The sequence below is a fragment of the Taudactylus pleione genome, unplaced genomic scaffold (assembly GCF_031769625.1).
Source record: "Taudactylus pleione unplaced genomic scaffold, aTauple2 ptg000393l, whole genome shotgun sequence".
In the NCBI taxonomy this organism is placed as follows: Eukaryota; Metazoa; Chordata; class Amphibia; order Anura; family Myobatrachidae; genus Taudactylus; species Taudactylus pleione.
Window position 1 is genome coordinate 7,808,694 of NW_028284794.1, and position 23,489 is coordinate 7,832,182.

The 23,489-nt window shown below is 42.0% G+C and overlaps 1 protein-coding gene across 1 annotated transcript in view; it reads left to right on the forward strand.

The window, feature by feature from the left end:
• The window catches only part of LOC148507443 (NXPE family member 3-like), a 74,992-nt gene extending 56,750 nt beyond the window's left edge, over positions 1-18,242 (forward strand). The window contains exons 5-6 of the mRNA XM_088446100.1: positions 6,728-6,943; positions 17,710-18,242. Of these exons, the coding sequence (XP_088302226.1) occupies positions 6,728-6,943; positions 17,710-18,242 (749 nt within the window). The remainder of the gene's footprint in view (positions 1-6,727; positions 6,944-17,709) is intronic.
• Positions 18,243-23,489: the final 5,247 nt, after the last annotated feature.

Sequence of the window (23,489 nt, forward strand, 5' to 3'; positions counted from 1 at the left end):
GAATGAATGAAAGTTAAGCTTTATGTTTTCATATAATAGGATAATATATATATATATATATATATATATATATCATTATATATATATATATATATATATATATACAGTCAGGTCCATAAATATTGGGACATTGACAGAATTTTCAGATTTTGTCCTCTATTCACCACCACAATGGCTTTGAAATGAAACAAACAAGATGTGCTTTAACTGCAGACTTTCAGATTTAATTTGAAGGTAATTACATCCAAATCAGGTGAACGGTGTAGGAATTACAACGGTTCCTATATGTGCCTCCCACTTTTTAAAGGGCCAAAAGTAATGGGACAACTAAACAAAACTAAATCTAACTTTCACTTTTTAATACTTTGTTGCAAATCCTTTGCAGGCAATTACAGCCTGAAGTCTGGAACGCATAGACATCACCAGACGCCGGGTTTCATCCCTGGTGATGCTCTGCCAGTCCTCTACTGCAAATGTCTTCAGTTCCTGCTTGTTCTTGGGGCATTTTCCCTTCAGTTTTGTCTTCATCAAGTGAAATGCATGGTCAATCGGATTCAGGTCAGGGGATTGACTTGGCCATTGCATAACATTCCACTTTTTAGCCTTAAAAAACTCTTTGGTTGCTTTTTCAGTATGCTTCGGGTCATTGTCCATCTGCACTGTGAAGCGCCGTCCAATGAGTTCTGAAGCATTTGACTGAATATGAGCATATAATATTGCCCGAAACACTTCAGAATTCATTCTGCTGCATTTGTCAGCAGTCACATCATCAATAAATACAAGGAAACCAGTTTCATTGGCAGCCATACATGCCCACGCCAAGACACTACCACCACCATGCTTCACTGATGAGGTGGTATGTTTTGGATCATGAACAGTTCCTTTCCTTCTCTTCTCTTCCCATTACTCTGGAACAAGTTGATCTTTGTCTCATCTGTCAATAGGATGTTGTTCCAGAACTGTAATGGCTTTTTTAGATGTTGTTTGGCAAACTCTAATCTGGTCTTCCTGTTTTTGTGGCTCACCAATGGTTTGCATCTTGTGGTGAACCGTCTATAGTCACTCTTGTGAAGTCTTCTCTTGATTGTTGACTTTGACACATATACATCTACCTCCTGGAGAGTGTTCTTGATTTGCCCAACTGTTGTGAAGGGGTTTTTCTTCACCAGGGAAATAATTCTTTTGTCATCCACCACAGTTGTTTTCCGTGGTCTTCCGGGTCTTTTCGTATTGCTGAGCTCTCCGGTGTGTTCTTTCTTTTTAAGAATGTTCCAAACAGTTGATTTGGCCATACCTAATGTTTTTGCTATCTCTCTTTGATGGGTTTGTTTTGATTTTTCAGCCTAATGATGGCTTGCTTCACGGATAGTGACAGCTCTTTCGATCTCATATTGAGAGTTGACAGCAACTGATTCCAAATGCAAATTTCACACCTAGAATCAACTCCAGACCTTTTACCTGCTTAATTGATAATGAAATAACGAGGGAATAGCCCACACCTGTCCATGAAATAGCTTTTGAGTTGATAGTCCTATTACTTTTGGCCCCTTAAAAAGTGGGAGGCACATATAGAAACCGTTGTAATTCCTACACCGTCCACCCGATTTGGATGTAATTACCCTCAAATTAAATCTGAAAGTCTGCAGTTAAAGCACATCTTGTTTGTTTCATCTCAAAACCACTGTGGTGGCGAACAGGGGCCAAAATCTGAAAATTCTGTCAATGTCCCAATATTTATGGACCTGACTGTATATATATATATATATATATATATATATATATATATATATATTTTAACTTTTAATTTGTATTGAAATCAAATTACTTTAAGAAAAATAAGGATAATATGGTGACTGCAGGGGTGTAGCTTGTGCGGAACAGGATACAGAAGGAATATGTACCAAAGACCTTACTGGACAAACATAGCTAAATAACACAGTGCCGCAAGACAGACCCAAATTAATATTTTGTTATTGGAAAAAAATCTGCATGCACTAGCCACACGCCACCAACATTTAATGTTTCTAAGCAGATCTAATTATGCTCGCAAGTTGCAAATGATACTGTTAGGATCTGCAGTTAGCAGATTATATTGTGCTGTTCTCATGTGTTCATTAATTACAGCCTGTCTGGGTGCAGCATCAGCTGCATACTAATTAATTCCCTGTCTATGCACAGGCCAGGTGCACTAATCTTTCATTAGGGAGGATTGCAAGGTTTGCTCTGATTGGGCCCTGTGTCTGTTAAATTGCAGCAAGCCCTTCACTCCATGCCGGTGATAGCGTTCACATGTTTCCGGTTGTGGTCAGTCTCCTGATTATTCCAGTCAAGTTCCAGTACTCCTGTTTGTATTCCAGTCACTTGCCATTTGTGTCATCCAGGTGGCATAGTCCGTATACCAGCTACTTGCCGTTTGTGTCATCCAAGTGGCACAGTCCGTATACCAGCTACTTGCCGTTTGTGTCATCCAGGTAGTACAATCCGTATACCAACTACTTGCCATTTCTGTCATCCAGGTGGCACAGTCTGTATACCAGCTACTTGCCATTTGTGTCATTCAGGTGGCACAGTCCATATACCAGCTACTTGCCATTTCTGTCATCCAAGCGGCACAGTCCATATACCAGCTAATTGCCATTTGTGTGATCCAGGTGGCACAGTACACATACCAGCTACTAGCCATTTGTGTCATCCAGGTGGCACAGTCCGTATACCAGCTAATTGCCGTTTGTGTCATCCAGGTGGCACAGTCTGTATACCAGCTACTTGCAGTTTGTGTAATCCAGGTGGCATGGATCGCACACCTGCATCCTGAGTACGTTATTCCACATGCTGCTTCTTGTGTCAACCTGGTGGCACAGACCACACTCCTGTGTCCAGTGTGCGCCTTCTAGTGTACTGCCACCAGTGTCATCCCAGCGGCACTTGGCGCACCTCAGCATCCAGAATACACAATCTTGTGTTGCACAACTAGTGTCATCTCGGTGGCATATAGTGCATCCCAGCATCATTTTACCAAGCATTCCAGCCCTCAAGGCTGCTACACAGCCTAAAGGCTACATCTTAGCCCAAATGCTGCATCTCGGCCCAATGGCTGCATCTCGCCCAAAGGCCACATAAAGCAAAGATTACCAGCCCTCAAGGCTGCCACACAACTCTTGAACTATTACATTCCTGCCCTCAAGACTGTGCTAGACTAGGCTCCTAGGTAATCATCCCTACCAATCCTGACAGATACCCATTTACCCCTAACCAATAGGTCTGTCTTCCAAGTCTGCAATTTGCAAAGTACTGACTCACACATCCCAGTGCAGCAATCTGCAGATTTAGCACCAGTTCCGACACCCACAAAGCCCCATGAAATTCAATCACAAACACCAATTCAAAAAGAAGGAGCTCAAATTTGAAGTTGGAGACACAATCTTGGTATTCTAACAAGGAAGGACGGTATTGTGCATCAATAGGTCTTGACAGCCATTTGCATGGACAGGTTCACCCCTAGTCTAATCCGTAAAGAACCTACTTAAACAGAAAGTCAGGTCATAAACTCCAGAGAGTTAGGCCAAGAAAGAGATACTGTCGAGTAAACATGAGACAGTATCAGCCTATGCCTTGGCTCCCCTCCATGACCCTCAGGGCACAAAAATACTCCATCCAGGTCAACTGGTATGATCAAAGAGTTGCAGGAGCAACCAAGTGAGCCTTTCATGGTGGTTTGATAACCTGCCAGAAATAAGCAGGACAGGTGTCCCCAATCAAAGCCACAAGTGAAGCCAGCACTCTAAACCTTACCCATTAAATTCAAGAGAGGGCATCAGCAATCTCACTATCTACACTGTGCAAATTCCATACCCAGAAATGATGTTACAGGACATATACTGCATCATGAGACATGCAAGCAAGTGCACCTCAGGCAGGGAGGAAGCGATCTGGCCATGATGGCATGCACCACTGGTCAAGCTGCACCATGGACTCCACTGCAGCATCCATGAAGATCATTACTTTGAGAAGGGGCAGGCCAAAGAAGAACACTTTTAGAACTTAGAAAAACATAAGCGAGATTGAGCACTTTTAAAAATCCACAGAATGTGATAAGGCCTGGCAATCCAAGCTGCAACTTGTGTCACCACCCTACCCACTCATGCACCCTTATGCAAAATGAAACAGGCAGAGTATGGACTGTGTTTGATGCTAGCAGAGGGAATGGCCATTGCAGCAAATGGAAGCAGCATGTCTTTGTGCCAATCTCCATCAGACTTCTTGTAAGCCACCAGGGCACCAAAATTCACAAACAGCTCTGACATCCAAAAAAGGTTCACTTGGCATGGAGAATTTTTGGTGTGTACAAAGGAAGTTGTTGAGGCAGTGAACCACCTTCAAATTGCCTGTACAAGCCAGCACAAAACAGTGCAAGAAGGAACTAAAGAAAACTGTAAAGAGACAGAACACCCCATAGGTAAATATGATCTTTGGAGTAACCATTCCGCAAGTGGAGAAGAATTGCTGATGCAGAGGCAATAATCAGAAGACTGATTCCACATCCAACATTGCTAAGAGAGCTCCTGGACCAAACTTGACCATATACAGAGCAGCTTCAAACAACTGATAACACAGCACAATTTAGCCAGGGTGACTTCATTAACCAAAGCACCAGTTGGAAAGGAAGATGTTGAATAAGGGAAAACTTGCCCAGATCCAACAGTTGAAAGTGCAAGACTATTCAGAGGCCTGACAGTCCTGCAATTCTATTAATTACCACTTCCATCAAAATCTTCTCCAAGGCCAAACAAGGTTACATGATTGCAGAATGTAACTTATGGTGGGAGCTAGATGGCATGTCCTCAATCACTGAGAGCCTAATACCTTCTGCAAAACCATGAACAAAAAGAGGCACCCACACATTGATCTGGATTCCATGCAATCAACTTTAAGATGGTACCCAGATAGACAGTTGATGAAACCTTATTTATGGCCAGAAGCAGCATAAATGTGTGACCTCCTGGCTCTTCCTACCAAACTTGGCACAATCTTTAGACAGGTGGTAACCCCTGCAGTTCAGGCAGTAAAGGAGAAGCCCAGCGAAGGACAGGCATCAGCAAAGACACAGCCTTGCTGACTAATGTCCAACTAGACCTCTACATCCTAAAGATCAAAGTTGATCACTGACTGCTTACAGCAGAACCCCTCATCATAGGGGTACCACATCATCGCATGCATGCTCACAGCCATACCATGAATCAGATGCAAAAAGTGGAGCACTTTCATGTATTCAGAGGAGTGCATCTCTAAATAGTAGTTTGCAAACATGTACATGCCTAAGCGCCACACATGGAGAGATTCAACTGTGTCCTTGCCAACACACCACACTTCTGCACCTTGAGCAGACCAGTCTTGTCTTTAGCCATCAGTGTAAAAACATTGACATATTTTACCCAACATAACTTTTCAGGCATCCAAGAATGGAAGCCATGCCACATCACTGTGTTGTCACAGTGTCCCACAGCTATACAGTTTTTTTGGGGACTCTCTTGTGATTGTACTCACATTTCTAAATTGTTTTTGGGACTCTATTTTGATTATACCTGCACAACTGTTTTACTAGCTCTCCTGTGATTGTACCTGCACAATTGTTTTTCAAACTCTCTTGTGATTGTACTTGCACAATTATTTTTGGGACTCACTTATAATTGTACTGCACTTGCACAATTATTTTTGGGAGTCTATTGTGATTGTACCTGCACAATTGTTTTTCAGAATCTCTTGGGATTGCACCTGCCCAATTATTTTTTTTGAGTCTCTAGTGATTGTAGTGGACTTCCACAATTGTTTTTGGGACTCTATTGTGATTGCACCTACACAACTGTTTTTCATACTCTCTTGTGACTGTACCTGCACATTTGTTTTTCAGACTCTCTTGTGTTTGTACTGTACCTGCACAATTGTTTTAGGACTCTCTTGTGATTGTACCTGCACAATTGTTTTTTGGACTCTATTGTGATTGAACTGACTTGCAGAAATGTTTTCGGACTCTCCCGTGATTGTACCTGCACAATTGTTTTTGGGGTACGTGGTCAGGAAGCTGGCAGTCGAACCGCTGACCGCCAGCTTCCCGTCAGCATAATCCCGGCAAGGTATTTAGCATAGGCATCAAAATACAGATGCCTATGTTAATCCTGATGCTGGAACACTGACCCCGCCATCCCAATCATCCGAGATGGGTAAGTCGAGCACTTAGGTTTAGGGTCCCCCAGGGGGATTTAGGGTTAGGCACCCCCCTGGGAAGGTTAGGGTTAGGCTTGGGAAAAGGGGGATTAGGGTTAGGTACTAGGGGGTGAGGTTAGTGTTAGGCACCCCTAAAGGAGGGTTAGGGTTAGGGTGGTAAAGGGTTAGGATTAGTTAAAAAATACTCACCATGTTGGGATGTTCACTCTCCTCGCTTCCGGCATCAGTATTACATCCACCGGGCTTAGGTCCCATGGCATGTCATACCGATTCCGTCTTTGGGACTGTCTGGTGATTGCACCTGCACAATTGTTTTTGAGAGTCAGTTGCATTATATAAATAATGGCATTTGTAGATGGGGGACCAATTTATGTAGAAGTCTGGGAGTAATTATATAACACCACCCTTTTTGCCGTCTTTATACATGTGAGATTGTGGTGTAACTATATCACCCTTTAAATTGAATTGTATTTTTTTATCTCTCACTCAGTCTGCTCTCTTTCAGGACTCCCCTCCAATCTCTCGGCCTGCAGACCTCACCACGAATCTACACAGCCTTCTGGCTTTTATTATGATGACAAATGGACATCACTTACTTGTTTAGCACGCTATTTTTCTCGGCCACCCAATGCTCTTGCATGTATCAAGGGGAAAGACATCCACATGATTGGAGACTCCACTCTGCGCCAGTGGTTTGAATATTTAGAGCGTTTCATCCCCAGTAAGATTTTCACTTTATTTTTCTGAATATATTCATTGGCATGGCATACACTATTATATGGGGAGATCTCTATTTATCTGTGCTTTTGCAGGAAGAAAGTGGAAATGGATTTAAACTTGAGTAACTTTCATGAAGTTTCTTGTTCTTTTCCAAGGCATGGCAAAGTATAACAAGCAGTTCATTTAGCATTAAGTCATTTATTAATTAATGTAATGAACTTATAACAGTTACTACTAAATTATATCATAAATAAGTTTATCCAAAAGATGTTATTGAATAAGCTATTTTCTTAAAAAATTCCATGTTATTAGGCAAGCAATTGGCTGTGAGAACGATGCATGTGTATTATCCCTGTATAGCTGGCTACACACATAAATCTTTCCAACCAGCCAACTACAGTAGTTGTCCAGTTGGAATGAAAAACTTGTACTGTACTGTATAAAGGCAAATGCTGTAAAATGGATGTTTAGACAAGTTGGTTAAATCAAACGGATTTAATCAACTTGTTCAAATGATTATTTTTGCCTGTTTTTCCAGCGTTTGTGAGCAAGTGGTCATTTGTAATTTGCTCCCATTCAGCTCTTTACCAGATGTTTGTTCCAGTCAGTCAACTACTTGGCTGGTTGGAAGCTGGCTATACACCAGACTAATGATCCTCCAACCATCCAACTGATCAACTGTCCAAGTAAAATGGTATTCCACATATCTAACCAACTTTTTCATCAGACCAGCCAACGTCTTTCCGACTTGTCACAGAAGTAGGACGGACACTGTCAACCAACTTCTGCAGGTTTTTAATAAGAACTTTTATTTAAAAAAATGTTTAGTTTTTGACCATGGAAGACAAAAACCCAAAGAATAATGTAAATGAAGAGTGGGAAAATTAACTAGTAATGGCAATTCTGCAGCCCAGCTCCTAGTGAAGTATGAAAAGTTTTATTGAGATTTTTGCTAATTTAATTTAAAAAAAAACTAAGAAATCATATGTGCATAAGTTTTCACAGCCTTTGCCATAAAGCTCAAAATTGAGTTCAGGTGCATCCTGTTTCCACTGATCATCCTTGAGATGTTCCTATAGCTTCTTTGGAGTCCACCTGTGGTAAAATCAGTTGATTGACATGATTTTGAAAGGCATACACCTGTCTATATAAGTCCCACACTTGACAGTGCATGTCAGAGCACAAACCAAGCATGAAGTCCAAGGATTGTCTTGAGGCACAAATCTGGAGAAGGGTATAGAAAAACATCTGCTGCTTTCAAGGAAGAAGTTCGGAACCACCAGGACTCTTCCTAGAGTTGGCCGGCCATCTAAACTGAGCGATAGGGGGAGAAAGGCCCTAGTCAGGGTGGTGACTAATAACCTGATGGTCACTCTGTCAGAGCTACAGCATTCCTCTGTGGAAAGAGGAGAACCTTCCAGAAGGACAACCATCTCTGCAGTAATCCACCAATCAGGCCTGTATGGTAGAGTGGTCAGACGGAAACCACTCCTCAGTAAAAAGCACATGGCAGCTTTCATGGAGCCTGCCAAAATTCACCTAAAGGACTCTCAGACCATGAGAAACAAAATTCTCTGGTCTGATGAGACAAATATTGACTTTATGTTTGGAGGAAACCAGGCACCGCTCATTACAAGGCAAATACCATCCTTACAGTGAAGCATGGTGGTGGCAGCATCATGCTGTGGGGAAGCTTTTCAGTGGCAGGAACTGGAAGACTAGTCAGGATAGAGGGAAAGATGAATGCAGCAATGTACAGAGACATCTTGGATGAAAACCTGCTCTAGAGCGCTCTTGACCTCAGACTGGGGCCACGGTTCATCTTTCAGCAGGACAATGACCCTAAGCACACAGCCAAGATATCAAAGGAGTGGCTTCAGGACAACTATGTGAATGTCCTTAAGTAGCCCAGCCACAGCCCAGACTTGAATCCAATTGAACATCTCTGGAGAGATCTGAAAATTGCTGTGCACCAAAGCTTTCCATCCAACCTGATGGAGCTTGAGAGGTGCTGCAAAGAGGAATGGGCGAAACTGCCCAATGATAGATGTGCCAAGCTTCTGGCATCATATTCAAAAAGACTTGAGGCTGTAATTGCTGCCAAAGGTGCATCAACAAAGTATTGAGCAAATGCTGTGAATATTTATGTACATATGATTTCGAAGTTGTTTTTTTATTAAATTTGCAAAAATCTCCAAAAAACTTTTTACACGTTGTCATTATGGGGTATTGTCTGTGACATGGCATTTAGGAGCTGATTGGCTGGTACTTTATCTCCATTCACTTTATCTCCATCCAAGGCTTACTAAATAGAAGAAAGAGAGAGGGAGTGTGTGTGAGTGTAGAGAGTGTGAGTGTGTGTTATGGAGTAAGAGGTAAGGGAAAAATACATAGGTGAAAGAAGAGAAATGGGAGAGAGAGAGAGGAAGAGACAGGAAAGAGAGGGATAGTATATGGACAGGGGAGTACAAGGTCCCCTTGCTTGGCCCCTGAGTATAACATGTGAGAGTATGGTGGAGTGCCCAGTGTGAATGAGGTTGCTATATTGTCTCTCACTGCTCCATCATCAGCAATCACTATCCTGCAGTGGTTGCTAAGAAAAAAGACTCATGGCAACTGGTTGGGAAAATATAATTATGTCACCAGATATCAGATGAGCTACATTGTCAGTAGCAGGGGTGGGATGTGGGTGAGCTCTCTCCCATAAGGGTTGATGATACTGTTCCACCTTCCCCAGGGTTTCACTTGACAAAACATCCATTTCATAATCAGATGGATTGTATTTAGCTAAATTAAATACTATTGTTTCCTCCTGCCCAATAATCTTTAATTTATCTAAATTCAATCCATCTGATAATGAATTGGATGTTTTGTCAAAGGGACTTACATTTGTGCGAATGCATAAACAAAAATCTTTTGACACTGAGGTAGATCTATATAAGTTCCAGCGACAATTAAAGTTAAAACATTATTTTGGTGATAAAAGAGTAAGGTTGAAAGTCCAGGACAGTTTAGACCCAAAAGCACTTTTGAGCCTACTATAAATGTCCCTTTATTGACACATTCACTCATTAGTGAAAAAGAAGCATAGATGCTGATTAAGAAAGAAAGGACCTCTTTTTCGAATCTCACCCTAGACAGTTGAAAGCGGTTGATACATTGAAAAATAACAGGGATATCATGATTCGCCCCGCCGATAAAGGTGGGGGAATTATGGTGTTGGATAAATTGGATTATATAAATGAAGTTTCAAGGCAGTTGTCAGATGAATCCATTTATACAAAATTCTGAATGGACCCCACATCAACTTATAAAAAAGAAATAGATAATGTGATTGATTTAGGATTAAATAATCACTGGTTGGATGAACCAATTGCAAGGTTTTTGCAACAGGCTTTTCCTTTGACACCTTTAATATATGTTCTGCCAAAGGTCCATAAGACACTACATAATCCCCCCGAAAGGCCGATAATGTCCTTCCGGAGATCATTATGTCATAGTCTTTCGCAGTACATAGACTTCTGGCTATAGCCAGCAGTGTAGAATACTGAGTTCTATTTGCCAGATACCACCCATTTTCTAAACAAATTAAATGAGCTTTCCATATCCTCCAGGGGCGTCTTACTGGTAACATTTGATATTGTCAACTTGTACACAAATATCCCGAACGAAGAAGGGATGGACCATTAAAAACACAGAGGAAATAATTATTTACGGCAATTTTGTCCAATGAATATCCTATTCTTTCGTGTTTCTGAATTTTAATCCACATGTATATCTCAGGTTGAACCAATAGTACTCGGCAACGTGAGGCAGAGAGATACAGAAATGTAACATATGTTAACATTGAGTGAATGGTGGAATAACAATCCCAAAGACTGTATTAAAACACCAGTGTCCGTTAAATACAAGTAAACTACCGGATTTCTTCTCCCAGTGTTCTCATGCAAGAAAAAAATAATAATGCTTACATTTGTGCTTACATAAAAAAATGTAATAAAGCACATATAAAGGTACCTTTAATTCATCTGAATAACCATATACCCTCCCATGTAGTGTATCATGCCAGACATACATATGGATGCTCACACAGTATCTTACAAAAAATTGAACATATCTGTGGTTTAAATACCCCAGAACCAGAAGTCCCCGCCAATAATATGCTAATATATGCTATGCTAAAATCCTTTGTATGTGGCTCAATATAATGTCACATTTATTATCCAAACATCTTCTTTTTTACGTTCGGTTTATAGATGACCTTTTTGTTGTGTGGACTGGAGGCGAGCTGGATCTTTTGTGTTTTTTCAATGATTTGCACACAATAGAGAGTACCATGAGGGTGACCTTGAAAATTAGTCATTCAGTGATACAATATTTAGATGTGACAATAACTATTTCTGATGGGCATTTTAACACTTTTGTTTATAATAAAGCCACAGATAAAAATACTTTTCTTGCGGCAGACAGCTTTTACCTCCTACTATTAAAGAAGGGTATTCCCAACTTATACGGGTTGCAAGAATTACATCGGACCTAATAAAATTGCCAGCTGAATTAAAGAAAATGGGTGACAAGTTTGTGTAGAGGGGATATGCTGTGACCGAAGTACAGAAGGCAATTGAGAAATGTATGAAATTGAACAGGTCTACGCTATTAAGACCCGGAGCAAAAGAAAAATCTGACTGGATCATATTCTCAACAATATCAGTTCCACAATTTTGAAATGTGCATGATTACGTCATTGGCATATAATACAAGGAGACTTGTGTAAAGAACCACCTATGTTTTGCTATAAAAGTAGTAGCAACTTAAAAGACTTGGTCATGAGATCCGATGTAGGGTTGAAAAGCCATACAAATTGGCTAACATTAAGAAATAGAGTATTTCGTTGTTCAGGGTGCATTACCTGCAGATTCTTGATCACTGGTGATATTTTTGAGGATCCAGTGACAAAGAGATCATACAAAATTAAGCACCATCTGACATGGGAGAGCAGATTCGTTATATACACCATTAAGTGTCTATGCAATCATTTATACAGTATATAGGGAAGACCATCCAAATGTTCAAAGAGCGTATAGCTCTACATTGCTCCTTGATTAAGAAAGCTTTCAGAAATATGGATGGGAACACCCCCCCTGTTGCGAAACATCATCATTTGGATTTTAAGGTCACGCCAAATGACCATATTCCACCGATGAAAAAGAGGGGGTGATCACAATAAAAGTCTGCTATTATGTGAGAGTAGATGGATTTATCAAATAATATCTACTTCTCTGATTGGTCTAAATGAAGAGTTACATTTTTCCTGCTTTTTGTAACCAGTAACACCATGATGAATTGTTTATTTTTCAGTGTGTATATCCTTTTTATTATAATATGTGTTTCATATGATGATATCTGTCAACCTAGACACCTTCCCCTCCTTCTCATCAAGTAAATTATTTATTATTTATTTATTACCAGTTATTTATATAGTGCACAAATATATTGTGCAGCGCTTTACAGAGAATACTGTATTTGACCATTCACATCAGTCCCTGCCCCAGTGGAACTTATAATCTATATTCCATACCACACCTACACACACATACACACTAGGGTTAATTTTTGTGGGTGCCAATTAGCCTGACAGTACATTTTTGACGTTTGGGAGGAAACCGGAGCACCCAGAGGAAACCCACGCAAGCACAGGGAGAATATACAAACTCCACACAGGTAGGGCCATGGTGGGATTCGAACTCATGACCTTAGTGCTGTGAGGCAGTAATGCTAACCATTACACCGTCTGTACTGCCCAGCTGCCCAGTTATGTGCCCCAGCTTTTTTTTTATTAATTTCTTTAGCATTGTGAGTATTTCTAAGTATAGATTGAGAGCAATGTGACAAAGTTTAACAGTGTAAGTTCTGTAGCACCAATCAAGTGACTCCTTTGCATATCCTTGGGTATTTCTAAGTATAGATTGAGAGCGCTGTGACAACGTTTAATAATGTGAGCATTGGAGCACCAATCAAGTGACTATTTTGTACATTCTAGTAATTCGAGCTGAAGCTTGCATTCCAGGGGCTGAATGGCAGTTCCAGTTAATGACACGAATAGACGCGCGCCACTTCTGGTATCCGGAGTGTGGCTGCTGCGTGACATGTGGAATCTTCGGTGTTTAATCATCTTTTATTCGGAGCAGGTGAGTGCGTGATGAGGGGCATGTAGGGGGAGGAGCCAGGTTGCCAGATGAGTATATCTAGTAGACTGGGTCAACTAGTCAGTGCACTGCCCCTGGAAGAAGGTGCCTGAGTGCACCAAAATGGTCATTAGGCATTGGGCTGCCAGACCCTAGCGTCCATTCCCAGCATGATGGAAAGATGAGTATTATGTGCCATTAATATGATATTACGCACTTGGGAAATTGCACTTTTTTGCATATTTTGTACATTTGTGGAACTGATTGCTGGATATGCATATTATTGCATAATATAAAGAAGTTTTTTTGAATGCATTATGGTGTGCTGATCATCTATTGTGTGGACTGCTCACCGTCCATTGTCTGGACTGCTGCTATATTTAATTCTCTATGGTCAAGCACCTGACTTTGAGCTCAGTATGAGTGTGCTGGTTTGCCTGTCTTGTTTTCATTCTCTCTCTCTCTCTCTCTCTCTTCTACCCCCTCACCCCCCACCCCCCACTTTTCGTGTTTTAGATCTGGATCTTTCTTTGTGTTTTGGATCTGGATTGGTTTTGCCAAAACCACCCTTACGGGATTTGGTTTTGGATCTGTATTTTTGGGGAAAAAAGCATAAAAACTGCTAATATCACAGAATTTTGTTTTGTTTCTATGCTATTATTAACCTCAATAACATTAATTTCCATTCTATTCTGAATACCTCACAATATTGTTTTAGGACAAAAGGTTGCACCGAGGTAACTGGATGACTATGCTAAGTGACACAAGTGGGCAGCACAAACACGTGGCCCATCTAGGAGTGACACTGCAGTGGCAGACAGGAAGGCAGTTTAAAAAACTAGGCCAAAGAGTACATAATGCAAATAAAAAAGAGGTGCAAGATGCAATTGTCCTTGGGCCCTCCCACCCACCCTTATGTTGTATAAACAGGACATGCACTCTTTAACAAATCAATCATTTCAGCACCAGGGTCTGCCACATGACTGTGGCTGAAATGATTGGTTTGTTTTGGCCCCCACAAAACAAGCTGGCAATTAATCTGTCCCTGCACAAACTGGCTCTAGTGAGGAAAGATGTCATACTCATCCTCCTCATCCACCAATTTCTCACCCTCTTCAGTGTTGTGTACATCCTCATCCTCACAAAGTATTAATTTGTCCCCGCTTGAATCCACCACCACAGGTCCCTCTGTACTTTCTGGAGGCTGGTCTTCCAGGAAGAATTGATAATTATATTTGATGAACATCATCCTCTCCACATTTTGTAGAAGAAACCTCCTACACCTTTCGCTGACAAGGTTCCCGGCTGCACTAAAAACTCTTTCGGAGTACACACTGGAGGGGGGGAGACTTAGGTAAAATAGAGCCACTTTGCACAGGGGTCTCCAAATTGCCTATTTTTCCTGCCAGTACAGGTACGGACTGTCTGACATGCCTACTTGGATGCTGTCACCAATGTAATCCTCCACCAATCTGTCCATGGTGACAGCATCATATGCAGTGACAATAGACATGTCAGAAATTGTTGGCAGGTCCTTCAGCCCAGACCAGATGTCCATACTTGGTCCTGCCTGCCCTGCATCACTGCCAGTGGATTGGTTAGGATATCTAAGTTGTTTCCTCGCAGCCCCAGTTACAGGAGAAAATGAAGAAGCTGTTGCTGTGTCATGTTCCACTTGAGCTGACAGTGTTTTCACCAGCAGGTCTTTGCACCTCTGCAGGCTTGTGTCTGACACCATGTAGGCTTTAAACCTAGGATCAAGCACGGTGGCCAAAATGTTGTGTTCTGATTTGAACATATTGACCAGCCAGAGCATCTCCTGCACGGCCCTGTCATTTAAAAAAAAATGCACCACCAAGTTTATTGTGTGAGCAAAACATGGGACGTGCTGGAATTTGCCCAGACGTAATGCCCGCACAATATTGGTGGTGTTGTCAGATATCACAAAATCCTAGGAGAGTCTAAGTTGGGTAAGCCATTGGGCAATGATTTCCCTCAGTTTCTCTAAGAGGTTGTGGGCGGTGTGCCTCTAACTAAAACTGGTGATACACAGCGTAGCCTGCCTTGGAATGAGCTGGCATTACTGAGATGCTGCTACTGGTGACACTGCTATTGTTGCTGTGTAACGTGATACATCTACCCAGTGGGCTGTCAAAGTCATGTAGTCCTTAGTCTGCCCTGTTCCACTTGTCCACATGTCCGCAGTTAAGTGGACATTGGGTATAACCGCATTTTTTAGGACACTTTTTCTGATGTCTCTGTACATTCACGGTATTGCCTGCCTAGTGGAGTGGAAACTAGACAGGATTTGGTACCGGGGACACACTACCTCCATCAATTGTATAAATCCCACTGCACTAGTGGCGGATACCTGATGCACCTCTAACACCAACATAGCTGTCAAGGCCTCAGTTATCTGCATTGCAACAGGATGACTGCTGTTGTACTTCATCCTCCTTGCAATGGACTATTGGACTGTCAATTGCTTAGTAAAATAAGTTGTGATGTTCCAAGTTCCTCTTTGGGATGATGAGCAACTCCCAGAAGCAACAGCAGCAGTAGGCGTAGCAATGCAGGATCCTTCAGAGGAATCCCAAGTAGGAGAGGAGTCACGCTTGCCAGTGACCTGGCCTGCAGGACTACTACTGATCCTGATTGAGGAGGAAATTGATGAGGAGGGAGTTGCTGGTGTGGTCTGCAGGTGCTTGGATACAACAGGACAAAGGGATTTAGGTGTTCCTGGACTGCTTATGGTCTTAGCCACAGTTTCTGATCTCTACAGTAACTTTTTATGAACACGCTGCAGGTGATGTATAAGGGAGGATGTTTCTAGGTTGTTAACCTCCTTACCCCTACTTATTACACCTTGACATAAGCTACATATGGCAAGACAGTTGTTGTCCAGATTTGGATAGAATTTTCAGACCGAAGAGGTGGATTCTTTGGTCTTCTGCCCAGGCATGATGATGGGCTTTTTCATCCCACGGACAACAACTGTCTCCCCCGGTGCCTGATTTAAGCAAACCACCTCCCCATCAGAATCCTCCTCGTCAACTTGTTCCTCAGCGCCAGTAACACCAATTTCCTCATCCTGTTGTACTTCAACAGTGACATCTTCAATTTGAATATCAGCAACTGGACTGTGGATGCTCCTTCCAGCACTTGCAGACGGTGTGCAAATGGTGGAAAGAGCCAACTTTTCCATCCAGTGTTGGGAAGGTCAGGCATCGCAGCTGCCGATACACTTTGAATCTCCTTGGGGATTTGTGATATCTTCTTAGAACGCACAGTTCTTTGCTGTGCTTTTGCCAACTTAATTTTTTTAAATTTTTTTAGTGGGAGGAGGAGGTCTTCCATCATCATGTGAAGCTGAACCACCAGTCAAGGAACCTAGGGGTAGAAGTACTAAGCCTTGGAGAGAGATAAAATGGAGGGTGATAAACTACCAACCAATCTCCTCCTAACTATAATTTTTCAAACACAGACTGTAAAGTGACAGGAGAGGATTGGTTGGTACTTTATCCGTCTGGAAGGCTTAGTACATCTACCCACCAAACTGTTACCTAAAGTTAAGAAACCAGTCACGTTGTGATTCAGGTACATAATCAGTTCATGGTTCTTCAAGAAACATAACAAGTTGCACATACAATGAATCTAAATTAATATACCCATAAACACAAATGAATCCCCTCAGAGTTTCCCAGCCTCCTACTGGAAAATCTAAATCTAAAAGCTGATAAAACAGAGAGAACAAGCCTCAGAAAAAAAAGTAATTTCATCTGGTAATTAGGCTGGTTTGATGCTGGCTTAGGTCCCTAGTTCATAATAGTCTCCACATGATGCATTTCGAGATTACTCTCCTCATCAAGCATGTATGCTCCATTTGAAAACTGTCCTCCATTCATACTGGAGTGCGATGTATAAAGTGATAAAAAAAATTATGCACCAAAATGGGAATCTCAGCTTGTGACTGAGTAGGTGTAACAGGGCTGTAATGTGACATTATTATATAGGCCAAGTTCTGTGAGGGCATTTGAATGTGAGATATGCAGGATTTGATGTTGGTGTACACACACATTTTCAATCTTATCTTTTACATCTACTATAGGGCTGGTGCAAGCGGACCCTGATTATTATAATGTTGGTTAGGAGTATCAAACCAAACAAATGTTCAGGGGCAGTCTGCTAGCCAAATGTTAAACTAGGCCATGTAGGGCCAACCTTGGGAGAATTGAATCTCAGGGGCCTATCAATTATTAGGACATGGACAGCTACCATATAGGTTGTGGCCACCAGCCAGAGAGGTGTGGTCAGTCACTAGAATCAGAATTCACAACCCCTGTTACCTCATCTGACTGATTCTTCAATACTTGGGGGTAGGGTTCTTGGGGGGTGGCAGTGGAGTCTACAGGGGATTTTTCCCATACCTCTTTGTGCACTTCAACTCTGTGCACATTCTATTTTGCAAGCAAAACATTTAATCTAGTTTAAGTTAATCAATTGGCCATAATCACTTTTCATGATAAATTCTATAACTCTGTTCTGCTGAGGTTACAATAAACAGTCTATTTTTTCTTCTTAGGTCTCAAGAGGATAGACTTGCATACCCATAACAGGTCTGGACCTCTGCTAGCAGTGGATACTGATGCTGGCCTGGCCATGCGATGGAGGTTCCATGGACTTCCACTGAGGACCTTTAAAAGTTTGGTTTCTAATCTGCATTATGAGGCGGCTGTCTTGGGTGGAATTGGTGGCGGGCCCGATACTGTAGTTGTGCTGAACCTATGGGCCCACTTCACCACCTACCCTGTGAGGGTCTATCTAGAACGGTTGGAACGAGTCCGTCAGGCAGTTGCATCTTTACTTTTCCGTAGCCCTCAGACCACTGTGATAATTAAAACCGCCAACACGGGTTTTAAGTCAGTTTATTACAGTGACTGGTTGTCTCTTCAGCTGGACATCTTACTGAGGGCAACCTTCAAGGGAATGGCTGTCACTATCCTGGATGCGTGGCAGATGTCATCATGCCACTATAATCCTGATGACATTCACCCAAGTCCCCCAGTCATCAAGAATGAGGTAGACCTCATGTTGTCCTACATATGTCCACAATGAGGCACTTCTCAGCTACAAGCCAACCAGAACTGCATCCTACAGTACTTTATGTCTTTCTATTTGGTACAGTATTTGGTTTTGTTGTGGTTTATAGAAATACAGCTAGGTAATACATAAATAGTATAAAGGCTGGCATCCCTGCCATGGGATGTAGTTATGAAACCGCCACCAGTCTCAATCCCGACAGCATAATCCTGGCAAGGGAGTTAACATAGGCGTCTAAATACCGAATTCTGTGTTAATCTAACGCCGGAATGCAGAGGACGCTGGTTTAGGGACCCCTGGGGGATATTAGGGTTAGGCAGCGCCCTGAGGAAGTTTTGGGTTAGACTAGGGGTAGGGGGGTTAGGGTTAGGCACTAGGCTAGGGGGGAGGTTATGGTTAGGCACTCCCCTGGGAGGGTTAGGTTTAGGGTGTTGGGAGGAAGGGATTAGGTTTAGGCACCCATGAGAGGAAATTTAGGGTTAAGCAGTAGGGGGGAGTTTAGGGTTAGGCACCCCTAAGGGAGGTTTAGGGAGGGATAGGGGAGGGTTAGGGTACTTACCTCGAGGTGTTGGGATTTCAACCCGCTGTTGGTATTTGATCCGGTGGCTAAACAGTCGCTGGTATTACATATCGATTCCCTCTGCCACTGCTGAGGGCTTCTTATTTCAGAGGATTGAAGTAAAATTTTTGTTGAAAAAAAGTTTTATTTGTTTTGTCACTAAACTTTTATGTATATTAGTTTGTTATGTACTTTTTATTTACCATTTACTACTATAAAATAAAAAATATATATAAAAAATCTAATAAAGCATATTACAGTAAATTATAAAAGTCAAAACATTATTCATTGTACACAAATACATCTTACTGTACATGGCACAACACTCAGAGGTGGACACATGGTGGACATAGTGGAGGGATTGGAGCCATAGTGGAGCTGATTTTGGACATAGTGTAGCGATTGTTTGCTGCTGATCATTCGTCTAAGTCACACCATGCTTGTGTCCTGATTGTATCCATGCAGAGTTGCGATTCTAATCGCAAGCATATGCTGCGAGATGATGTGCTGGGCATTCCTGGGTGGTGACAGGTAGGTGTCTTAGTGCCCGCCTGGAGATGGTCCATCTTATGGGCATGTTGGTGAAAGTGGTCAAGTGCACAGATGCTCAAAGGCTCACATAGGAGGCCATAAATGGGGGGAGAAATGGCACCTTCTACAGGGCTTATGCAAGTTTAGTTGGTGCAACCGATGGTGACATCTAAGGGTGCACCAAGCGATATTACAGCACCTACCGATACAGACAGTGGGTTTCTCAGTCCTTGCACATTTGGATACATGGATGTACACAAGGGAAGGGCTTTTCAGCAGAATTTACATAGCATTGAACACAGGCGACCGGCAATAGATGCTGATACAGGAGCTTCTGCTTCTTAATCAGTGTTTTGTTTTATTTCTTATAAGGACAGGGACTAGAGGCAAAATTAATCTCTTCATTCTAAAATCATAAGAAGACAACAGCGGATCTCTAATCTGGAGCTTCTGACCACCATATACTTACTGACTGCAAGTGCCAACTTCACCACCAGGTACTGCTGCCGCCACCAGGCTAATAACTGGCACCTAGAACCACTTACATTGAGGTGTTGTATTTAAAGTATCTACTGCATCATCCATGTGCTGGTGACCATTTCCTCCTGGCTGTTTGCATACGATCAGAAACAGGTTGTAGTGTTCGGGAGTTGGGGAATCGATAATGTTTTGGCTAATGTATGAGTATTACAGGATTACAGCAGATAACAGGCATTGTGCAGGATATTGTATGAAGAATAGTATACACGGACTATTATACATCACTAAGGGGCCTATTTATCAATTCATATTTGCGAGCTTGCCTCCGAAAACATCTGTTTTTGGGGGACAACCCAAAATACTAAATTTACGCTAAGACGCCAACTGACTGCAATGCTAATCCATCACTGTATTAATTAACATGCACCAACAATCACATTATCAAAGATCACACCAGCCATCTGGAGGTGCAGTTTCTTCATTCGAACATGGCCATCTGTGTCAGTCCCACTGCATATTTAGACGTAGTCGCTGACTGCAATATGCCCGAATCTGGCTAGCCACCCCCATGTCACCCAGGAACTCCCACTGAAATTGCCTCTCTGCGTGCAAATTTTGATTTGCACCTTTGAAAAGCATGCATTACAAAATGGCAACAAACTAAGGCCCAATGATTAGTTTAAGCCTTTGGGACACAACATATCCAGACGATGTATCCACCTCGATTCTAATTGTAGGAGTTTTTTGGAACAATTTTCCCCTCTCAAAGAAACTGGGACATAGTCTACTATATACGATATCTGATGGTGGCCATACTATGTTTATACTGGGCATAGTTGCGAGCCACTAGCTGCTCACTATCCCACTATTTAATGCAGCCCTGATGGCCGACCTGTGTTGGGTCATGCGTTCCTTAAACTGTCATTCTGTCTTACCAACATAATGCAATCCGCATGGGCAAGACAGAAAGTACATTACAAACTTCAAGCTACAGGATAAGATCCATTTTATTATATATTTATTCCCTGTATAAGGGTGCATTATAGAATCTCCTGTGATCATATAGTTACAGGTTGTACAACCCAGGCATTTATAACATCCTTTTTTCCATTGTAAAAAGTTGAGTTGATTATTGGATCCCAGAGGAGAGTCCAAGTGTGTTTGCGGTTGCCATGTGTGAGCCTGACCTTTCTAATACTGTACTTGAAGAGGATCCTCCTTCCATCATTTGAGTGCCTTCTGACGTAGAAATCAAAGATGCTTCTGTGGAATTGCACGAGGAGGATGAGGAGGATATTTATGTAGTTTATCCTTTGTACTTCTCCCCCATATTCTTAAGAATGATTTACTTCAATCTCATCATCCTCCTTTCCTTTCAAAAAATAAAATTAAATAAAATATGAGATTTCTCTATTCTTGTAGTACATATCTCTGTATCCAATTCCACAGTCTACGCCTGCAGCATCTTCTTGTTCTAAACTATTCGGTATTTCTGAGTTGAAACTAGCATTTCCCTCTGAACTTCTCATTATATTACAATACATATTAACAAATGACTATGACCTCGGAAAATGACCCACCTATTGTGATTTATGTATTTGTCTACTGATATGCCAACTTTTGTTTTGCCATCAAACTATGTATATTGTGTTACTATGTGAACTTTGAATACATGTTTGTATTTGAATCTTTGTCTCAATAAAAAAAATATTGTTATAAAAAAAAAGAATGGTAAATCATAGAATACACAAAGTTTAAATAAAAAGCAAAACAAGAACATACTATGTGGATGAAGTAGGAGCAGGTGTGAGACAGAAGGTAGAGATGGCTGGGATCTCACCTGCCGATAGAAGGAGGAAATTGCTACTTATAATGCTGACATTTACAGATTCATAGTTTCTGTTACCTGGGGCATGACGCTTAGTATCATTGTTTCTCTAAATGACCTTGGAATGCTTCCCAGCAGTTATTAAGTGTGTTACGGGAAAAGCGCAGTCATTCTTTACACAAGGAGTTTCAAAGTATCATTAGACAAATTTACATATATTTTCATATCCTGTCCAATACACCCAAAACTATAATCACTAATTTGAGTAGATTTTCCATTAAATATACAAAGTACAGGGTAGTCTGTCTAATAATTTGAGTATGTGATATACCTGCTCATTGTATAACATATAGGAATGAAAGTATAGTGTGTCTTTGTACAACCTCTGCCCCTAACCACTGTCATGGAAGGAATGACTGCACAATGAAGTCCTCTCAAGATTCAGGCCCAGTTTTCCCTGTCATGATGGGATATCATCATGCTTACCTGAAAGACCTTCTGTGTTTTCTTATGTAGTCTATATTGACAAAATAATTCACATAATTTAGGTATTGGTGAATGACATATGGGTCCCCCAATGCAGCCTGGACTTTATTCTGGTTCATAGGTCCTAGCACCCAGATTTTCTGTCCCACTTCATTAACTCTCTCATGGGCAGTGTGGTCATACTATTGCTTCTGGTTTGCCTGGACCTGTGCTATAGTCTCCTGCACCAACCCTGTCATAGCCTGTATTGTCTCTCTTCTCACATCTATCCAGCAGTGAATTATCAGCTTCTACCCAGGTAGTGACAGAACTATCCACTCTCTGACTAAGCTGCACATTCCAGGGGAATCAGTATGATTTACATAGCCACATGGCCAGCGGTTCAAATCCCAACGCGGAAGCCCGGCAGTGAAGATCCCCTGACAGGTAAGTATTTTTTCTATTTACTAACCTAACCTCCCCCATAACCCTAACCCTCCCTTAGGGGTGCCTAACCCTAACCTCCCCCAAGTGCCTAACCCTACCCCCCCTCTAAGTGCCTAAATCTATCCCCCTTCCTAACCCTAAGTCTCCCGTGGGGGTTGCCGAACCCTAACCTCCCCCCGGAGGTGCCTAACCCTAACCCCCCTTCCCCTAGCCTAACCCTAATTTCCTGGGGGGATGCCTAACTCTAACTCCCCCCTGGGAGCCCCTAACCTAACCCTCCTCCCGCAACTGTCCGTTCCCGGCTTACCTTCAACCGTTAAGACAGGTGTCGGGCTCCCGGCATAGGTCTAATGACAGGCATTGGGATTTTGATGCCTGTCATTAGACACTTGCTGGGATTAGACAGTCGGGATGCCGACAGTCAGCATTTAGACTGTCGGCATCCCGACTGCATACCCATTACTGGTCAGTATGGCACATTACATTAATTCTTCTAAGGGACTCACTAATACAACATATTCCTACCCCCCATTCTCAATTATAGTATTTGGGACCCCACCAGTTCTGGTACAGAATTATTCACACTTACATACTGTACATCCTTCACTACACCCCAGTTGCTAGGTCTCACAACACAACGAGAAACTACCTCTAGTTCTATATCCAAGGGACACACATTTTTCCTCTGCTCTACCTACAGTGAGGCAATTGGATTTTTAATTTATCTCTTGGGTCAAAATACTTTTGATCTTGCACTCCACAGACTTACTGTAGGGGTCTATTTACTAAGCAGTGTTAGGAGACAGAGTGAAAGGTGATAAGGTGCCAGCCAATCTGCTCCTAACTGCCATCTCAAAGGCTGTGTTTGAAAAATGACATTTGGGAGCTGATTGGCTGGCACCTTATCACTTTTCACTCTGTCTCCTAACACTGCTTAGTAAATAGACCCCTT